We start from the raw sequence: 22897 nt of genomic DNA, 5'->3' as shown, positions 1-22897 counted from the left end.
TGATCGGTTTAAGGGAATATCCTCTGCAAAGGTAAATTGGGAAAAAAGTTGTGCTTTACAAAAGTTGTGCTTTACCTGGGGCGGCAGGTAGCCTAGTGATGAGCATTGGGCCAGTAACCGAAATGTTGGTGGCTTGAATCCCCGAGCTGACAAGGTAAAAATCTGTCCTTCTGCCTCTGAACAAGGCAGTTAACTCGCTGTTCATAGGCTGTCATTGTAAATAAGAATTTGTTCTTAACTGACTTGCCTAGTTAAATAAATGTTAAATAAAATAATAATAATTACAGATTGGGAAATGGTCTGGAGGGGTCATGGCTTTGCCAAGGGGGTTGGAATGGTGTAAGGGAGGTTTTAAGTATCTTGGAGTGTACCTAGGGGATAAGGGGACAATGGAAAAAATGTAATGGGGTGCTTGAAATGGTGGAAGGAAGGATGAGGAGATGGCGTTGGTTGTTATCTTGAATGTCATACAGAGGCGTACTATTATTGTTAACAATGTGGTTACCTCTGCACTGTGGCATCGGTTGTCATGTTTAGAGCCACGGTCTGGCCTTCTGGCTAAGATACAGGGAATTATTGTAGATTTATTTTGGGATAAATATCATTGGGTTCAACAAAGTGTTTTGTATTTGTCAAAAGAGGAGGGGGGACAAGGTCTTGTACATCTTGCTAGTAGGGCTGCTGCTTTCCGGTTTCAGTTTATTCAAAGGTTGTTTTATGGACTGAAAAATGTGGTGTGGAGAGGGGTGGCAGGTCTTGTATTACAGAAGGTAGGGGGATTAGATTTAAAGAAGGCTTTATTTTTGGTTGATAGTAGCCAGATTTCTAGGGATGGAGTACCTCCATTTTACAGAGGCCTTCTTAGGGTTTGGAGTATAATGAAGGTGTCCAGACGCACTAAGGTGGAGTCAGTGCATTGGCTGTTGGAGGAACCTCTGATGTATTATGGGGCAAGACTGGATTGTACAACTGAAGCTGTTCCACATTTCTCCAAGATGCTGGTGAAGGGCAAAATCATCACCCTAAGGAAGTTAATGGACATGGCTGGGCCCACATTAATGGATGGAGGACAAGTGGCTGAACATTTGGGGGTGAGGTCGGAAAGGATTGTCGGACAACTGCTGGAAGTTGCAGGAAGGCTCTGTCAGCAGAAGAGTGGATTATGCGCAAGAGTCACAAGAAAAAGGCACAAGATGAAGACGCCCATTTTCCAAGACTTGGGATTACACCTAATATCCCAGAGTCAGACAGAAAGGTTTAATTACTGGATTTGAGGGGGTTGGAAGAGGTGGGTTTGGATGAGGTGAATGGGAAGGAGTTATATAAGGGGTGTGTCAAGGTTTAAAATAAAGATACATTGAAAAATAGAAAAGACACTCCTTGGAGGGTAAAACTGGGCCTTGATGACAAGGTAAAGCCAGCATGGAGAGCACTGTACAAGCCACCGGTACAAAAGGGCACTGGTGACATGCAATGGAGGGTGATGCATGGAATCATTGCAGTTAATGCTTTTGTAGCTGTCATTAATTCAGATGTTGGAGATGGATGTCCTTTTTGCAATATAAGAAACAATTTTTCACTGTTTTATGGAGAGGATAAAACCTATTTTTGAAATACTAGAGCCTTTGATTACAGCTGTAGCAGAGATTTTCAATAACACTGTTTTTATTTTGGGGTTTCAATACAGTTAGCAACAGAAAAGAAAATGTCAACTGTTCAATTTTATTTTGGAACAAGCTAAGATGTCAATTTTTCTGAGTAGGAAAAATAAAATAGACATGGTAAAGATGTAAGATGTGTTTTTAAAGGATTAATAAAAGCGAGAATAAAAGTGGATTTTTAGTTATTCTCGGCTGTAAAATATCTCCCATTGTGGACTTATGCGAAGTGGACTTATGAAGGAGCGGTATGTTTTGTGGAGGAGGGGAAACAATTTTTTGTTGATGAAATAAGTTGAATGTAAATCATTTAACATTTTTATTATATATTTTTTTTATATGTTTATTTAAGAATGACACATTGTTGTGTAATTTCCGAAAAGGCAGTGTGCCAATATTTGTTTTAATACTTGGGTATAAAATAAAGCCTCCCTCCCTCCCTCCCTCCCTCTCTGGTCACTTAAATAACTTTAAATAAAAACACACAACCTACCTTTTGGCATGTCTCAATGAACTCATCAATAGTGACCACCCCATCATTATTACGATCCATTTTCTAGAAGGGAGAAAGGGGAGGAAAAATGGGTCAAATGTCAAGCAGTGCCTGCCTGTGGAACAGTTTGGGGGTTAAGTGCCTTGCTCAAGGGCTTTGATAAACACAAAGTGTCTGTTGACCTGGAAGAAGCTCTCCACATGTTCTCTGGGCGCTTCGTCCTGCATACAGGGATATGTGTACTTCCCCATCATATCATAGATAGACTTCATTATATCCATCATCTCCTACAGAGAGAGGGAGAGAGAAAGAGAGCGAGAGATGACACAGGGTATACTTCCACAGTACAAGATCTGTCAATCACTCTCCAATTTGAGATTGATGGTCAATTTAAGAACTGTCCATTTTAGAATAGACTTTAGATTTCTGTCTGATTTCTCTATTGAGGCTTATGTCAAATGTAAGTGATTTGCTCATTTTTTAACGTTTTTAAAAGTATAGATATCATACAGTGTAGTTTAGTAAACCTGGGAAGATATGCTGCTTTAAAAGTTGATAAACTTGTTATCCCATTTAGGAGACAACTTGGAGAAAATTCCCTTAGCAAGAATTTTGCTAGGACTCTCTAGGAGTTGTTTTAATGGGGAGGGCAAAACTGAAAATGTATTAACCACATGTTGATTTCATCATGGAAGGCAAAAACAGCCTGAATTTCCAGGGTGTCTTTTCAAACAGCTCTGACACTAAATGGGCATTATCATCATTTTCACAATTTCAAAGTATTATTCCAACCTCATAGTGTGGAAATATATATAAAACACAGGAAAATCACATTTTTGTGAGTCAGCATAGCATTGTCCTCCAGAAAGTAGTCTCTTTACTTAAACCCAGCTAAATTATCGTTAATGCCGTTTTTGGTGTGCTTATCTATGATTTTTTTAACATTTTTATCGAGTCAAACAAAAGTGTACATTGCGTGAAGTTTAAAATGCATTCTGTCATTACTAAATGTGTAATGTGATATATTTTAACATTTTACAGAAAAAACTAAAACATTTGATTAATAAAATATTAAATCAGTTGTCTTCCTTAAATGAAGGGGATGATGATGCAATCTTTGCAAGAGGGAGGGAATCTGACTTCCTTGGTCCTCAACTCGTGGCTCAGTCATTTGATTCAGGGTAAGTGAAGTTAGCCGTGAGTTAGTCTGTTAGCCAGGTTAGTTGTGAAGGATTCGTTGACATAGAAATGTATCTGGCTAAAAGGTGAGCCACTTTCGTATGACCGGTTAACTCGAGTTGAACTCAGAGTTGACCAAAGTTACCTCACTAACTCCTCAAACCTGCTTCATTGGATACCCCTCAGGGAAGCCCCCATTATGTTATAGACAGAAGCCTGTAACATGACAGACCAATCAGGACTTATCTCTCTGCATTTCCAACGACACAATTATCTCAGCCAATCATAACTAGCCAGGAAGTATCCTGTCTTTCTCCCTGAATAGCTCAGTGCTTTCTCCTTTGGTATTCTAGGCAATTTTTTTCTTGATATTTACAGATCTCATACACATTTGTAATTAAGGCACATGAAAGTTCACATGTTCAAGAAGGTTTTAAAAAAAAATGTAAATAATGATTTTTAATGGCCTGTGAAGGAGGACATAGTGTCAAACGCCTCCTGTAACCGGTCACATTTAGAACAAAGAAAGCTCAGAACTTAGAACTTCAGAATTCAGAATGGTAGGTATATTGTGTGCGTGTGTGTGTATATGTATGTGTGTGCATCCGTGTGTGTTACCTCTTTGGTGATGCAGCCGTCTTTGTTCAGGTCGTACAGGTTGAAGGCCCAGTTTAGCCGGTCATTTATCGTTCCTCTCAGAATGATAGACAGACCGAACACAAAGTCCTGTGAAAAGACAGAAAAAAATTCCTCGCCACCTGTCACACATTCAACATTTACCTTTTTTCCACCACTACAAGTTAATAACCATCCATACAAGCTGTTTAAAGCTATGCACTGACATTGAGTGTGAGGAAGGGCATATATTGTGTTGTGATATCACAATACGAGTTGCCTGGGGCTATAGCATCAGCAAAGAAGATTATGTGGCTCACTGCAATACATTATATGCTCACCAGTGTGTTCATCAACAATGTTGCGACCCTTAGGTTGTGTGTGTGTGTGTGTGCGCGTGTGCGTGCGTGCGCGTGCGTGTGTGCGCGTGCGTGTGCATGTGTGTGTGTGTGTTGAAAAGGAGAGGAAAGGTATGTATTATGTTACAGCTGCATATTTACAGATGGAGAGTTTTCCTCACTCCCTTAGGAAGTAGACAATAGTAAAAATAGTCTTACCTCGAAACTAACTGATCCATTCTTGTTAGTGTCAAAGGCTTCAAACAAGAAATGTGCATACGCACCCGAATCTGAAAGGACAGAGATGTACACAATGTATCATAGAAAATATATCTGGGAATACTTCATGCAAAAAAAATATACTGAGAACAAGACCCAAAGACCCTTTCCTACTGTAACTTGATCAAACAAGTTGTGAGTACATATATGTCACTTCAAACAAGGCACTATCCACCTGTGACAAGCAGTTGAATAAAAATTCAACCTAAATATAATTTCAAACACAGCCGTGTAAGTGTCCTACTGTAAGTAGCACAGACATAATGTTTAAAAAATATATTCAATGGGGCATCACATAAATACAAGTGTCATTGTTGTTAAATGTTGCCCTCCTTGTTCAATTTGTCAGTTACTTTGGGGAGTATCAGATCTTTGAAATACTATGTTAAAAACTCACCACCCTGGGGGAAGAATTTAGAGTAGATGGTTTTAAAGGTTTCCTCATTCACCACTCCACTCGGACACTCCTACAAACAACAACACAGAAAATAACAGGATCAGAGTCAATTTGCAAGTCTGCTACCATGTAAATACTTCTACTATAACAGTTGAAGTCGGAAGTTTACATCCACTTAGGTTGAAATCATTAAAACTCATTTTTCAACCACTCCACACATTTCTTGTCAACAAACAATAGTTTTGGCAAGTCGGTTAGGACATCTACTTTGTGCATGACACAAGTCATTTTTCCAACAATTGTTTACAGACAGATTATTTCACTTATAATTCACTGTATCACAATTCCAGTGGGTCAGAAGTTTACCTACACTAAGTTGACTGTGCCTTTAAACAGCTTGGAAAATTCCAGAAAATGATGTCATGGCTTTAGAAGCTTCTGATAGGCTAATTGACGTCATTTGAGTCAATTGGAGGTGTACCTGTGGATGTATTTCAAGGCCTACCTTCAAACTCAGTGCCTCTTTGCTTGACATCATGAGAAAATCAAAAGAAATCAGCCAAGACCTCAGAAAAAAAATGCAGACCTCCACAAGTCTGGTTCATCCTTGGGAGCAATTTCCAAACACCTGAAGGTACCACGTTCATCTGTGCAAACAATAGTACGCAAGTACAAACACCATGGGACTACGCAGCCATCATACCGCTCAGGAAGGAGACGCGTTCTGTCTCCTAGAGATGAACGTACTTTGGTGCGAAAAGTGCAATTCCAGAACAATAGCAAAAGACCTTGTGAAGATGCTGGAGGAAACAGGTACAAAAGTATTTATATCCACAGTAAAACGAGTGCTATATCAACATACCCTGAAAGGCCGCTCAGCAAAGAAGAAGCCACTGCTCCAAAACAGCCATAAAAAAAGCCAGACTACGGTTTGCAACTGCACATGGGGATAAAGATCGTATTTTTTGGAGAAATGTCCTCTGGTCTGATGAAACAAAAACAGAACTGTTTGGCCATAATGACCATTGTTACGTTTGGAGGAAAAAGGGGGGGGCTTGCAAGCCGAAGAACACCATCCCAACCGTGAAGCACGGCTGTGGCGATGCTTTGCTGCAGGAGGGACTGGTGCACTTCACGAAATAGATGGCATCATGAGGCAGGAAAAGTATGTGGATATATTGAAGCAACATCTCAAGACATCAGTCAGGAAGTTAAAGCTTGGTCGCAAATGGGTCTTCCAAATGGACAATGACACCAAGTATACTTCCAAAGTTGTGGTAAAATTGCTTAAGGGCAACAAAGTCAAGGTATTGGAGTGGCCATCACAAAGCCCTGACCTCAATCCTATAGAAAATGTGTGGGCAAAACTGAAAAAGCGTGTGTGAGCAAGGAGGCCTACAAACCTGACTCAGTTACACCAGCTCTGCCAGGAGGAATGGGCCAAAATTCATCCAATTTATTGTGGGAAGCTTGTGGAAGGCTACCCGAGATGTTTGACCCAGGTTAAACAATTTAAAGGCAGTGAACCAAATACTAATTGAGGGTATGTTAACTTCTGACCCACTGGGAATGTGATGAAAGAAGTAAAAGCTGAAATAAATCATTCTCTCTACTATAATTCTAAAGTGGTGATCCTAATTGACCTAAGACAGGGAATTCTTACTAGGATTAAATGTCAGGAATGGTGAAAAACTGAGTTTAAATGTATTTGGCTAAGGTGTATGTAACTTTCTGACTTCAACTGTATATATCAAAACAGCTTTGCTTAAAGAAAAGCTTGTGAAACCCCTGTAAAGAACTTGAAGTTTCCTCCCCTTTCCCAACCCCCATCCTCAGCCGCAGGCTTCTAACATCCCATAACTCCATCCCCATACCCTCTCCCGCATCCCCAGACTCACATTCTTGAAGCCCCTGTAGAGAACTTGTAGTTCCTTCTTGGTGAACTTGGTCTGCTCCTGTAGTTTGTCCAGACCCTCTGGTCGATGGCACACAGTGGACAACTCAAAGTCATCTTCTACGCTGTCTGTGGGACAGAGAGAGGTACTGTATGTTATATATACGTACCTATAGGCTACTCCTACAGGTGCCTGCCTGGCACACCTTATAATTGGTACTAGTAATTAAAAACATAACCAAGCACACTGAGTGTACAAAACATTAGGAACACCTGTTCTTTCCATGACATCGACTGGCCAGGTGAATCTAGGTGAAAGCTATGATGCCTTATTGATGTCAATTGTTAAATCCACTTCAAATCAGTGTGGATGAAGGGAAGAGACAGGGTAAAAAATGATTTTTTTTATCCTTGAAGCAATTGAGACATGGATTGTGTATATGTTCCATTCAGATGGTGAAAAGCAAGACAAAATATTTAAGTGCCTTTAAACGGGGTATGCTTGTAGGTGCCAGGTACACCAGTTTGTGCTTAGAACTGCAGCTCTGCTGGGTTTTTCAAGCTCAACAGTTTCCTGTGTGTATCAAGAATGGTCGACCACCCAAAGGACATTCAGCTAACTTGTCACAAGTGTGGGAAGCATTGGAGTCAACATGGGCCAGCATCCCTGTGCAACTCAATATTAATAAGGTGTTCTTAATGTTTTGTACACTCAGTGTATATCAATGTTAATGATCAACTTTTGAAATATCATTACACTACTGTAGCTTTACCTGAACATACAGCTAGATATAAGTAATCGTTACATTTACATTATATTACAATTCTCCTAAACTGAAGAGCGCCGCTAAAGCTAACTCTCTCTCCTCTGCTCTCATCCTTCTAGACCTATCTGCTGCCTTTGATACTGTGAACCATCAGATCCTCCTCTCCACCCTCTCCGAGCTGGGCATCTCCGGCGCGGCCCACGCTTGGATTGCGTCCTACCTGACAGGTCGCTCCTACCAGGTGGCGTGGCGAGAATCCGTCTCCGCACCACGTGCTCTCACCACTGGTGTCCCCCAGGGCTCAGTTCTAGGCCCTCTCCTATTCTCGCTATACACCAAGTCACTTGGCTCTGTCATATCCTCACATGGTCTCTCCTATCATTGCTATGCAGACGACACACAATTATTCTTCTCCTTTCCCCCTTCTGATAACCAGGTGGCGAATCGCATCTCTGCATGTCTGGCAGACATATCAGTGTGGATGACGGATCACCACCTCAAGATGAACCTCGGCAAGACGGAGCTGCTCTTCCTCCCGGGGAAGGACTGCCCGTTCCATGATCTCGCCATCACGGTTGACAACTCCCTTGTGTCCTCCTCCCAGAGTGCTAAGAACCTTGGCGTGACCCTGGACAACACCCTGTCGTTCTCCACTAACATCAAGGCGGTGACCCGATCCTGTAGGTTCATGCTCTACAACATTCGCAGAGTACGACCCTGCCTCACACAGGAAGCGGCGCAGGTCCTAATCCAGGCACTTGTCATCTCCCGTCTGGATTACTGCAACTCGCTGTTGGCTGGGCTCCCTGCCTGTGCCATTAAACCCCTACAACTCATCCAGAACGCCGCAGCCCGTCTGGTGTTCAACCTTCCCAAGTTCTCTCACATCACCCCGCTCCTCCGCTCTCTCCACTGGCTTCCAGTTGAAGCTCGCATCCGCTACAAGACCATGGTGCTTGCCTACGGAGCTGTGAGGGGAACGGCACCTCCGTACCCTCAGGCTCTAATCAGGCCCTACACCCAAACAAGGGCACTGCGTTCATCCACCTCTGGCCTGCTCGCCTCCCTACCTCTGAGGAAGCACAGTTCCTGCTCAGCCCAGTCAAAACTGTTCGCTGCTCTGGCACCCCAATGGTGGAAGAAGCTCCCTCACGACGCCAGGACAGCGGAGTCAATCACCACCTTACGGAGACACCTAAAACCCCACCTCTTTAAGGAATACCTGGGATAGGATAAAGTAATCCTTCTAACCCCCCCCCCTTAAAAGATTTAGATGCACTATTGTAAAATGGTTGTTCCACTGGATATCATAAGGTGAATGCACCAATTTGTAAGTCGCTCTGGATAAGAGCGTCTGCTAAATTACTTAAATGTAATGTAAATGTAAAGGAAGACACGTAGTTGTCAAGTCATCAATAGAAAATATCAACATCACACTGTCAGTTTCCTGAATATCTATGCAGTGGTTAATATAGTAAACTGATGTACTCATTGACGATAACGTTCAGTGAAAGTAGTGGTAACCTATCGAAACAACAGTGTAACAACAAAAGCCATCAGATCTTCAACCAAAATGATATGATCCTCACATTACATCTCTCCCTCCTCATCCATTTCTCTCTCCACTCATCCCTCTCTTCCTCTATCCCAACCTCCTTACACACACGGTCAGCTGAAGACAACCATCCCCCACTTGTTCTCCTATCCCAACAGGTATAGCATGGGCGACTGTCTGTCCCCATCTCACCTCTGCACATCAGACTCCATCACACACCATATCAGACAAAAATATCATCATTTTCCCAGGAGACCAAAACACACAGTACAATGATACTGAGATACAGTATATCCAGATATATATTGTGTGTGTGTGTGTTTGCGTGGGTGTGTGTGTGCGCATTTGCGCTCCCGTGTGTTTGTAGAGAGTGAAGAGTCACTTGCATTGACTGACTGAGGCGGCAACGGAAGGCGTGCAGCAGGGGAGCAGCTTGAGGAATCTCTGCTTTATAGTCTTTTTACTTTTGATGGTGGGAGTGTTACCTGTAATCACCAACCATAGCAGAGGTTAGACAGAGCACACACAGAAACACAATCTCACAGACGTAGACCTGCACATGCACATAAAATGACATGCAAACCCACAGCCATGCACGCATGCATGCACACACAGCATAAGCAACACGCATTGAAGCATGCGCGGCAGTCTCCCATAGTAAGGGCAGCGGTTTGCGGTTTGGTTCGCTGACCTGGCTTTTCTAGGACGGGCGTCCATTTCAGCTATTAGTTTACACCACCATACACAGACCTCTACGGGGGAGTCATTGGCAAACACAAACAAATCATGAATACTCAGTATGAAGCCATAATTACATCTTTAGTCTGAACCGACTATAGGGAACTGAGGGAAGTCAATGGCAAACAGAGCAAGATAAAAGGTTCTTATGAGGTAGGAATCACATTTATGTCATATTTTCAGAGAGATTAAGGAATTAATGCAGCACAATTTCTAGACAATTCCTAGGCTACCATAATACGGTAAGCCAGTTGAGGGCAATTCCACAATAACAGATTTGTCAGTTAAAATGTATGACACACAACAAAACATTGATTTCAAAGTTGAACAAACCATACAACTCCATACAACTCAATGGGTTTACACACGGTAACGGAATTGCGGTAACGGAATTTCATCATGGTTCCCTGATCTGTACTACAAAGAAATGCATAATTATGGATATGAATGTAATTCTTTTCATGGTGATAGGTACAGAAAGGTATAAATATTCAATGTCCTCCTTTGCATATTTGGGTATTATTCTACACACTGGCTATTATTTTAATGAACTTTGCCCCCAAACAAGACTACAAGTCTGAACCAATCATAGACGTCTATGTTTTACAAGTTTGGACATCAAAGTAAAGCACAGTAGATCATAGTACAGTAGAGTTCAGTACAGTAGAGTTCAGTACAGTATTGTGAACCTAAACCTGTGAACCCAAATATGTTTTTTTAATACTATGATTTGCCATTGTAGCCAGTTGAATTGCAGAAATTCAGCCACCGATTTGGTAACGGAATTTTGAGTTTGGATCACTTAATGGGAGCTTGGTCATAAACAAAATTGATATCAGTAAAAACACTAACTTATTGATAGTTTTACATTTACTTGTTACTTCTATGAACTTTCATTATTAACGATATGTGGGTTTTTGGTAACGGGATTTCAAGGCACAAGGCAATGTTTCTTAAACTTACAGAAGGCAGAAAAATTATCCTAAACTAAAATGTGTTGCTATTAGTTGGCAGTGGTCTTTACTTCAACATTGTTATTTTTTTATATATTTCTAATACATTTTAAGACTTTTTTTATTCCTAATTATAAGGATACAAAATGGTTGAAAAATGTATATATGCTTTCTTTTCTCCAAAATAGTTTTCATTTGATACCCAATTTGACATGCTCCTATGAACTTCACATGTTGGTGCTCATGGGTCCTATTACTTGGAAACGACTTTGAGCTATCTGTTCGATCAAGATTCACAGGGACCTTAATCGAACAACTCAAACCCCACCAGTCCTCACATTCTCACAGAGCAGAACTCATCCACCAGAACTCAGCCATCAGATCTCCAGAACTCATCCATCAGAACTCCAAAACAAATCCATTAGAACTCATCCACTAGAACTCATCCATCAGAACGTCTCCATCAGAACTCATCCACCAGAAATCAGCCCATGTTACTCGCTGCTCACCCCATCTTCACCTTATCACACAAACAGTACAAGTACAACCCAAGTATAACAATACTGCATCCCTCTGTGTCCTAAAGGTTAAGGCAAAGAGAAGAAGAGAGGGACTTACTCTTGCGTCTCCATGGTAACAGCAACTTCACACCTTTGAGTAGAACTCCAGCAGTCTGAGGGATGAAGGCCATGATAGAGACCAGCACTGTATAACCTTAACCCTAACTATAGCAATACATTAATACACTTCTGTACTCTGTATTGTATATCAGTACTCTCTATCTATCTAACTCTTTACCTCTCTCTTTCTCCATGTCTCTTCCTCTCTCCTGGTCTGTGCTGGTCATTGGGAGTCTGTTGTTGTCATTTGAAAGCTGACCATGCAGCCAATTAGGCCTCAGATAATACATCTGGCCACGTCGCACAGTTCCAGTCAGCCCTCAGCCCCAGGGTGTGTGGTGTGTGCACTTGAGAGAAAGAGAGAGTGTGTGTGTGGATGGGATTCTGCCAGCAAGTAATGTACTTTATAATTTGTGCTTGTCAATGCAGTGTTTTGCCATTACAGAGATTGAATTACACAAGTAAAGTAGTGGAATACAGCTCAGAGGGATGTACCAGAGTGGTTTTAGGAGCAGCGTATAATCATGACAGCTGCTACTGTATCTGTATGATATATTACCTTATTTTTCAGCAGAATTTTTTATTTACTCCAGTCTGAATCACCTAAAGAGATGAAAACTCTTTACCCAGGTGGGAACTCTGTGTATGCAGTTGTGAAGGCCGGGGGGGGGGGGGGGGGGGGGGGGTAACAGATGTCTCACTTTGCTCACAATAGCTCTATATTGCTCTCTGTCATCTGGTAACCTGAATGTCCCACGGCAGCCCCCCCAACGGCAGCCCCCCCAACATGCACACGCACACAGTGCCCTAATATACACACAAACACACACACACAGGTTGACATAACAACGACTATGTTTCAACGACAAGCTGTTGACCTGTTTACCGTAATTTCCGGACTTTTAAGCCGCTACTTTTTTCCCAGGCTTTGAACCTCGCGGCTTAAACAATGACGCGGCTAATATATGGATATTTTTTTTTTTTTCAAAAACAAACAAAAAAACACATTCTGTGACATGCTCAGTTTTTTGGCGGCATGAAGCTTTCATTAGACCAATGAAATTGACGAACGGGTTAAGGTCAAACAACTTTTTTGTTTACTGTTTAGATTAAATCGAGCGCACTTAAACTTCCCATCATTCTGATTACGGTAGTCATTTTGTCACCCTCATCATGGCAAAGGCACGGAGAAATGCATATGATGCAGCTTTCAAGTTGAAGGCGATTGATCTGGCTGTTGGAAAAGGAAATCGAGCTGCTGCACGGGAGCTTGGTCTGGAGCAATGACTTTCTTGGTAGGCAACTGTTTACTGCTCATTTTTTATTTTTTGTTACAAGCCGTGTTTCGTTAAAGCCTATTTATTTTTGTTACAAGCCGTGTTTCGTTGAAGCCTGTAAAGTTAATTTGTTTCAATGTACCGGTAGGCACCTGCGGCTTATAGACATGTGCGGCTTATTTATGTTCAAAATAATACTTTTTTAAAAATTCAGTGGGTGCGGCTTATATTTAGGTGCGCTCAACAGTCCGGATATTATGGTACCTTGTCCTACCCCCTACAGGTGTGCTGCCAAAATAGGTATCTCAAGGTTAGATATTAGAGCTAGAGGTACTGACACGCACACACACACACACACACACACACACACACACACACACACACACACACACACACACACACACACACACACACACACACACACACACACACACACACACACACACACACACACACAGTAGCCCAGGGAGATGGGATGTAGTGTGTGTGTTTGTGATCTGGCCCAATCAGGGTAATCCCAGCCATATGGCCACTAGGGCTAAGTCACTCACATACTGCTCCGTCTCTAGCCAAAGCGCACGCACACACAGGGTGACATTATTACCTATGTAATGAGGAAAAGCAGTTGATGAAATGGACCCTATCATCTCAAGTCAAAGAATGTCTGGAATTTTTGTTGGGTCTTTTCGGCTAACTCTGCCTTGTGTTCCCTTGAGGGTACCCATACACAAACCACGTTTAGGAAAAACATGTTTACTATTAACCTCAAACTGCCACAATCCATGACCCACTATCCAAAAAATTTCATCTTTCCAGTACAAATATAAACTCTAGACTGTCCCAGTCCACAGCTCATTAGGCACAGAGAAGAGTGCAAGAGGACAGAGAGAGTAGACACACATGCAGAGCTATTTCTGCCCCACATCTCCCAAACCATCGACACACACACACACACCTGATGATAGGGAGAAATCAGGTCATGCTAATTTACTACGTATGTTTGGGTTAGGGCGCATTAGCATGGCTTCACACACACACACACACACACACGCACACGCACACGCACACGCACACACACACCACTTACTTAGACATACAACAACCTGAATTATAGCCAATAAAGTCCACCATTTATCGGATAGCTGAAGGATTTAGTCTTCTTGCCGCACATAGACGTTCCTGCCTTGAATAACAACCAGAAACATTTCCCTCCTTTAATATTTTTATTTTCTCTTTCCCTTCTTCTTCCCCTACTGTTATCCCTACCCCGGCCTGAATCACCACCTTCTACACCTACTTCTGCCCCAGAACATGCTACTGCCCAAACCTGACTATCTTTTACCGAAACTCTAGTGTTTACCCCTCTGCCTCCTACCCTTCCCTTTCCCCGGAGCTTATCCTCATCCTAATTGCAACCTACCCCTGTCCCCAAACCTAATCCATGTCCCTAACCCTCTCCCTAACCCGAAGCTCCTACTTCTGTCCCCAGCCCATAACCTTGCCTATTCTCCTACCCATATCCCTACCTATGCCTGTCCCTTACCTCCCCCTGTCCCCTGTCTCATATCCATCCCTCAGCCCCCTGTATCTTACCTTCTGAGGAGAAATCGATGAGCCCCAGGAAGTGCATCAGTTTGAGGGAGCTACAGACCACCAGGAGTATCCCCACGGTTTGCAATCCCTCCATCTCCCACACCTCATGGAAAAACAACAACTGCATCTTGACACACTGTCCCAGAGAGAGAGAGATAGATCTCTCCCTTCCCTCTTTCTTTTTCTCCTTCTCTCGGTCTATCCGTGTCAATCCAAGAGAGCCCCCCTTAGCTCAGACCCCCTCCGGTCTCTCAAAGTCGCATTTATATCTCTGTCCACCTTGATCTCTCTCCTTGTTCAGTCTCCCACTATCTGCCAGTAGAAAGCCATGGTACGTCCACTCAGGTCAGAAGTGATGACGATGTAGAGTTTCACTCTCTCTGTCCCCTCTACTCTGTCTGTAGTAGGTAGTACTGACATTGCAGAGTTGACTCTGTCCATAGCAGCAGACCTGTCAAGAACAGCTCACAGGTGGTTGTCTGTCAAAGGTATAGAGAAGGTCCTCTGTAACTCAGCCCCACGGGTTGACCTGTCAGCCAGCCTAGTCAACTCTCATCAATCGTCCGTTACTTCTAATGATCGTTATCTGGACTAAGAAGAACTCTCCAATATCATTAGGTAGTTAACCAGAGTAAAGAGGTGATCATAGTTCTCTGTAGATCTAAGCTATATCTAAGGTTCATGATTTTACTCTCACTCCTACACACTTAGAATAAACGGTTCCAAAAGGGTTCTTCGACTGTCTCCATATGATAACCCTTTTTGGTTCCACACTCTCTGTCGAAAGGGTTCAACATGTAACCTAAAAGGGTTCTACCTGGAACCAAATGGGTTCTTCAAAGGGTTCTCCTATAGTGACAGCCAAAGAACCCTTTAAAGTTCTAGATACCACCTTTATTTCTAAGAGTGTATCTATCTACCTACTCGCTTTTCTTTCTGTAACTCTGTTTGTTTCTCTTCCCTCCCTTTTTCCATCTCTCCATCCCCTCCTGCTCAGTCCCTCCTAGTGTGTAGTTGGGTAGGTAGCATGAGTTTGGATAGAGGGAGGAGAGGGATGAAAGGAGGTGAGAGGGGAGAAGAAGGAGGAGAGGAGGAGACGGTGGAGAGAAGAGACAGGATGGTTGAGTCGGGGGAGAAGAGAAGAGGGAAGGAAAGGGGTGGAATGGGGGAGGTGAGGGAGGAGAGGGAGTGACATGCAGCTAGGATTCACACGTCGCTGGCAGCTGTGGCCAGACTCACAGATGTGGCTCTCTTTCCCATGAGTGCTTCCCTTGGCTTGCATATACACTAACATACCCACATGAAGGTAGGTGTGTGCCAGTGAGCTGTAATGTGTAAAATTGGGTGAAATCTGACTCCGGGTGTATCACGTCTCTGTGCCAGTAAGATGCCAGACCTCAGGATGTTTAGACTGGATGTCATAATAACACCACAATTGCCAAACTAACACCATGCCAACATACCAAAAACTGACACCAAACCAACAGTAAACCAACCAATTAGACTAACAGACCAACCATAGTTCAACTTACCTAGCCAAACAAAGCAGAGACTGACAAACTATAGCCACAGTTAAACTAACCAGTGAAACTAAGTGATCAAAACTAAACCAAACCAACACTAAACCAACACTACGCTTAAGCCTAAAAAAATGATCTCACTTTATAGCAAAAAGAGAAAGACATTGTGTCACAACCTTTTAGGTACAAGATGTGGGACATCAAGTGGAACATTTCAACAAGTGGAAATATATCCACTCTCAAGGAGATTGATAAAACTGTGGAAGAAGAGTAAAAAGGAACAAGGGATGAGATGGAAAGTGGGTTGAGGATCAAGGCTGTGTGTGTGTGTGTTCTCAAGGAATTTTCACTCAAAAAAGCAAAAGGGGGAAAAAGGGGGGTGAGGGGGGAAATAGAGGGGTGAGAAAGGGGGGAGAAGAGTGAGGAGGACTGGTCTGTTTGCTCAGTGATTAATAATGCTCCACAGGCACTATCGGAACTAAGCTCCTTGGCAAAAGCTCTTAAGGAACCATGGAACACTCAGCCACACCACTGAGCAAAATGAGTCCTCCAAGATTCAGTCCTTGCTAAATCAAATAACTTCACTCAACACACACACACACACACACACACACACACACACACACACACACACACACACACACACACACACACACACACACACACACACACACACACACACACACACACACACACACACACACACACACACACACACACATTCCTGTTGCTTAACTGTCTTTTAACCCTTTGTATTGCATAACAGTTCAAATGAAATGCCCCTAATATACAGTGCATTCGGAAAGTTTTCAGACCCCTTATGTAAAATGTAAAATTGTTTTCTTCCCTCATCAATCTCCACACAATACCCCATAATGATAAAGCAAAAACAGGTTTTTAGCACATTTTGCAACTTATAAAATAAAAAAAACTGAAATATCATATTTACTTAAGAATTCAGACCCTTTACTCAGTACTTTGTCGAAGCACCTTTGGCTTCGATTACAGCCCCGAGTCTTCTTGGGTATGACGCTACAGGCTTGGCACATCTGTATTTGGGGAGTTTCTCCCATTCTTATCTGCAGATTATCTTGGATGGGGAACGTCGCAGCACAGCTATTTTCAGGTCTTTCCAGAGATGTTCGATCAGGTTCAAGTCCAAGGTGAACCTTGGAAGGTGAACCTTTGTCCCAGTCTGAGGTCCTGAGCGCTGCCACCCCCATGTTTCACCGTAGGGAAGGTACCAGGTTTCCTCCAGACTTTGCGCTTGACATTCAGGACAAAGAGTTCAATCTTGTTTTCATCAGACCAGAGAATCTCTAGGAATAATCTTAGTGGTTCCAAACTTCTTCCATTTAAGAATGTTGGAGGCCAGTGTTTTCTTGGGGACCTTCTGTGCTTTGACACAATCCTGTCTCGGAGCTCTACGGACAATTCCTTGGACCTCATGGCTTGGTCTTTGCTCTGTTCTTACAGTATATAGACATGTTTGTGCCTTTACAAATCATGTCCAATCAATTGTATTTACCACAGCTGGACGCCAATCAAATTGCAGAAACATCTCAAGGATGATTAATGGAAACAGGATGCACCTGATTTTTTTTATTTCACCTTTATTTAACCAGGTAGGCCAGTTGAGAACAAGTTCTCATTTACAACTGCGACCTGGCCAAGATAAAGCAAAGCAGTGGAACAAAAACAACAACACAGAGTTACACATGGGATAAACTAACGTACAGTCAATAACACAATAGAAAAATCTGTGTACAGTGTGTGCAAATGAAGTAAGGAGGTAAGGCAATAAATAGGCCATAGTGGCGAAGTAATTACAATTTAGCAATTAACACTGGAAGTGATAGATGTGCAGATGAGGATGTGCAAGTATAAATACTGGTGTGCAAAAGAGCAGAAAAACAAAAACAAATATGGGGATGAGGTAGGTAGTTAGATGGGCTATTTACAGATGGGCTGTGTACAGGTGCAGCGATCGGTAAGCTGTTCTGACAGCTGGTGCTTAAAGTTAGTGAGGGAGATATGTCTCCAGCTTCAGTGATTTTTGCAATTCGTTCCAGTCATTGGCAGCAGAGAACTGGAAGGAAAGGTGGCCAAAGGAGGTATTGGCTTTGGGGATGACCAGTGAAATATACCTGCTGGAGCGCGTGCTACAGGTGGGTGTTGCTATGGTGACCAGTGAGCTGAGATAAGGCGGAGCTTTACCTAGCAAAGACTTATAGATGACCTGGAGCCAGTGGGTTTGGCGACAAATATGTAGCGAGGACCTGCCAACAAGAGCATACAGGTCGCAGTGGTGGGTAGTGTATGGGGCTTTGGTGACAAAACGGATGGCAACTGTGATAGACTGCATCCAATTTGCCGAGTAGAGTGTTGGAGGCTATTTTGTAAATGACATCGCCGAAGTCAAGGATCGGTAGGATAGTCAGTTTTACGAGGGTATGTTTGGCAGCATAAGTGATGGAGGCTTTGTTGCGAAATAGGAAGCCGATTCTAGATTTAATTTTTGAATTTTAATACATTTCAATTTTTTTTTTAACTTGTTTTCATTTTGGGGTATTGTGTGTAGATTGCTGAGGAAAAAAACTGTATGTAATCCATTTTAGAATAAGCCTGTGACGCAACAAAATGTGGAAAAAGTCAAGGGGTCTGAATACTTTGCGAATGCACTGTATAGTGTGCTGCTGATGTTTTCCAGTTGTTTGCTTGTGATGTTGACCATGTCACGGTCAAGCCAAACACCAATTTTCTACATGGATTCAATTTCCATCTATTCTCAGTGATAGTGACAGTTCTGTGATATGTAGGTCATGTGGTGCCATGCTAGAGAACGTCTTGTTTGTCTGTTACCTGCGAGAGCGAGTTCTGAGCGGTACTCTGGATCTGCCTGGTGCAGGTTTGATATGTGTATGTTTCAAATGACAGTTTGGAAGTAGGGCAAACTGAGAAACCTTTTCCTTTTCAAACCGAGTTGTCTTTATACTGCAACCTTTTATGCTCAGACTGAAGAGATGATAATAGGATAATTATTTTTTATATCTTGATTGCATCTGTATGTGTGTGTGTGCGTGTCCTGATATCCTGAGAATGTACACCATTTCACTGCAATTAGCTCAGTTAAATGGGCTGTCTGTCTGTCAGACATTCTAGAGACATGCGTTCAATAGCTCCCATTCCATGTCATACTAACACACACACACACACACGCATGCACGCACACAAACACACATTCTTCACCTGGATCAGGTCCTTCATAGATTCTGAGCTTATTGCAAATGGCTGGGCTAATCAAATACAACATTGTGTCTGATGAATATCCTGCTGAAATGAATTCTTTTTCCAAACAGGCTCCTCTGCTCTAGCTCCTCACTGTGTAAAAGCAATTATTCATCCATCATTGTATTCTCTACCTTACAGGAGGTGGCGACAGGTAGAGAAAAGCTGGAAGATTGTTAGTTTAACTATGGAACAAGGGGGAATTGAACTGGAAACTGGAGGGCTGCTAGTTTCAGATGCCAGGTAAAATCTACTATCATTAGGTAGACCAACATCTTACTATGAACACCTACAGTAACTGTAAGATAATGATATGTGAATACCTGGTCCTCCATCTCTGTCTAAACACAGCTTGAGGCAGCAGAAATGTTGACATATTAACCACGCCCTGTCTGAAACGGACCTGTATCCCTCTGTCTATTTCAATCCTGTACAGTCTGTCTTGGTTTGATGACTGCTGCGTCCCTGTAGGGATGTCTGTTGGCCTGCTGAGTAGCAGGTAGGGCAGGATGGACACACACAAACACACACACAGACAGCCTTACACAGCCCTACACAGAAAAAAAGGGTTCAGAAAGGGTTCTTTGCAAAGGGATAGGGTTCTACCAAGAACCGTTTTCATCTGAAGAACCCTTTTTGGAAGTAGAGGGTTCTTTGTAAGGCAAAGGGTTCTACCTAAAACCTTTAACATCCTAAGAACCGTTTTCTTGGAAGAAAGGGTTATTTGATGACTCAAGAAGGAAGTCAGTAAGGATTCTTTGGAAGGCAAGAAGGGTTCTACATACAGTAGAACCCTTCTGAATCTGATAGGCTTTTTTATTGTCTTTTTAAATTTATTTTAAATAGTTAGTGTTAGTGTTTACCTCAGTGTTTATCCTTTAACATCAGGAGTTTGAGTTTAAAAAGATACTTGTGAGAATGTTTTAAAATGTACCTATATGGGAATATTTGCGCATGTATCTAGCATTCCCTTAATCATTTTACATACAGTATACAGTACGGACATAGTTGATCTCTTTGACATGATTTCTATCTTTCAAATTAGTATTTTCTGTGATTTTATTGAGCAGAGAGTAGGAGAATAGAAGGGAATGAGTGAACCAGCAGTGTTTTGTATGGTAAACAGCAAATTGCCCAGTTTTACTTAGTGCTGATTTTTCAGTGTAACATGTCTAGTGTTGATTCAGGAGTTAAATTAACGCAACACTCAGTGGTGTAAAAGAACCTTGGTGTTGGTGTTAAAGAGCCACTGAACACGCCGATGTGCTCGTGTATTTCTGTTGCTCACTAGAAAAATGCGATTTCAGTCTTGGAGGTGTGTTTCCTGACCGATTCTGTATTTGGTTAATGATATTTGTCCCCTATGAGACACTGTGGCCTATTTCACTTCCTCGAAATCCCTAGAATGCTGATGGGCAGGTCTGTCTCACTGTCTATGCTATAGAGAGCAATCACCGCAGCTGTTCACTCCATGTAAGTGAGTAAATGGACATTGACAAATCAAAACCCAACCTTAATTTACACGTTGTGATGCACAGATGTTTCAAACTCCATTTTAGACAAGACTGACTTTATGACCAAAATTATCCTATTTACACTTTGTAGTCAATTTTGACACTAGAATAACTGTTTCTGACTCATATCGATGCCACATAGGTCATTTTCATAGGAATTTGTTGCTTTTTTAGCAAATTTTTACTCTATGTAGAGTAAAACGCTCAAAACCACACCCGTCATGAACATATTTCCCAGCATGCTCTACTGCAGGTTGATTTTCAGAATTGCAGAATATCTGTGTTTTTGCATGTATATTGTTTGGTTGATTAATATTATGCTACACAAAGATAAAATATATATATTTTTCTAAACGAATCCAATCTTTTCATAGTTGGAGTTATTGCACATGTTACTGAGATGGTTGTTCCAGTTTAGATTTTTTTAGGTAATCTCCTTACTCAATTTTCCCTATTCTGGCAGTCATTCTGAATGCAGGATGCAGGTGATTAAAAGCTCCAATTGTTGGATATCCTCACTCTGGCTGGATTCCAATAGGCAACTCCTGGTTTACAGATGTGGCCTGTAAACCAGGAGTTTCCTAACACCACTGTGTTAGGATATAGCTAGGCCCTCAAAGAAGGTCTTATGATATAGGCCTGTGTAATGTATTGTCATAAAGAGTTTACTTTTGAATATTTTTTTGAAATATTGTGTGCATATCCTTGTATTTTTAATTTGTGTGACCGTCCTTGTCTATTAGTGTATCAGTGTTTTGTTACTTTTCATGTTTTGTGTTTTTTTGTGGACCCCAGGAAGAGTACCTGCTGCTTCTGCAAAAGCTGATTAAAAAAAACTAATAATAAACAAATAAAGGCTAATAAGGCTGGTGGAACTGTTTATAGAGGGTTCTGGGAAGAACCCTTCAAAGATGAAAGGGTTCTTGGTAAAACCGTTTATAGAGGGTTCTGGGAAGAACCCTTCAAAGATGAAAGGGTTCTTGGTAAAATCGTTTAAAGAGGGTTCTAGGCATAACCCTTCATATAGGTTTTTAGATAAACAACATTTACAGAGGGTTCTATGAAGAACCCTACATAGAACCCTACATGGTTCTACCTTCTTTTCTAATCAGCCGAACTGTGTATTAGTTATGATGATGAATACTTTGGAGCGGGAGCAGGCGTGACAGTTATTGTGAAGTGGAAACATCTAGGAGCAACAACGGCTCAGCCGCGAAGTGGTAGGGCACGCAAGCTCACAGAACGGGACCACCGAGTGCTGAAAATTGCTCCTCGGTTGCAACACTCACCAGACAGTTGAAACACCTCCAGATGTAGACTTCTACCTTTGGAATTATCCCTCTGAAAAGATAATAAGCAAATTAAAATATCTAGCTGTGTGTGTGTTTCCATGTGTGTGTGTGTGTGTGTGTGTGTGTGTGTGTGTGTGTGTGTGTGTGTGTGTGTGTGTGTGTGTGTGTGTGTGTGTGTGTGTGTGTGTGTGTGTGTGTGTGTGTGTGTCTGTACGTGTGTGCACGCATGTGTGTGAGTGAGTGCGTGTGTGTGTATACTGTAGGTGAGTGAAAGAGGGGAGCATTGACGAATGGCGCTCAAAATTGGGTAACATGTTTCCAATTACTGTAAGTAAATGAAAGGGGAGATCATTTGCATAGATCATTAGCTTAGGGGAGTTTTTTTAAATAGGGATCTGAAACAAAAATAGATTAATTACAATAACTAAGCCCTTTTGGCATGAACTACAACAACGGACAAATCTTACTACAAAGTAGGAAAAATCTTCACTGTGTTCAAAACAGAAGTATGTACGCACACACACATGCACTGAACTGGCAGCATTGAAGGATCTGCTTTGAGGATGTCTTTTTAGTCACATTATCAAAGTTTTGTTGACGCCTCCTTTCTAAGCCAAAATACAGCATTACCTTTACCTTATTCTGCTCAAATTATGTTATTCTTGCTCATTGGTACCTAATTTTAATAATGCATAATAAACTAGTCATAACAGTCATTAATCAATTCATGATTGGAATTCACTAACATTCCTCCTGAGGGCAGTGTTGTATAAATCAAATGGAGCATTATCATTAACATTTGTATTCAACAGTGATTTGTCTGTCTAAATTCTACCTCCTTTATTTCTTCCTGCCTGCCTGCCTGCCTGCCTGCCTGCCTGCCTGCCTGCCTGCCTGCCTGTCTGTCTCTCTGTCTCCTCTCCCTTT

At 42.1% G+C, this 22897-nt stretch overlaps 1 protein-coding gene across 3 annotated transcripts in view; it reads right to left on the bottom strand.

Moving 5' to 3' along the window:
• LOC115152989 (Kv channel-interacting protein 2) overlaps positions 1-22897 on the bottom strand; it is a 108735-nt gene that overhangs the window by 3820 nt on the left and 82018 nt on the right. For 2 of the 3 annotated variants that reach the window (XM_029697967.1, XM_029697966.1), the window contains exons 2-7: positions 6858-6982; positions 4960-5029; positions 4503-4573; positions 3949-4056; positions 2334-2438; positions 2152-2214 (exon numbers count right to left, since the gene is read on the bottom strand). In XM_029697967.1, coding sequence (XP_029553827.1) covers positions 2152-2214; positions 2334-2438; positions 3949-4056; positions 4503-4573; positions 4960-5029; positions 6858-6982 — 542 coding nt within the window. Of the gene's footprint in view, positions 1-2151; positions 2215-2333; positions 2439-3948; positions 4057-4502; positions 4574-4959; positions 5030-6857; positions 6983-14356; positions 14466-22897 lie in introns of those variants that run through there. The other variant, XM_029697968.1, reaches the window with a different exon arrangement.

The sequence above is a fragment of the Salmo trutta genome, chromosome 18 (genome assembly GCF_901001165.1).
Source record: "Salmo trutta chromosome 18, fSalTru1.1, whole genome shotgun sequence".
Lineage (NCBI taxonomy): Eukaryota > Metazoa > Chordata > Actinopteri > Salmoniformes > Salmonidae > Salmo > Salmo trutta.
Note: the sequence above shows the minus strand (reverse complement) of the source record. Positions and strands in the feature narration are given on the sequence as shown.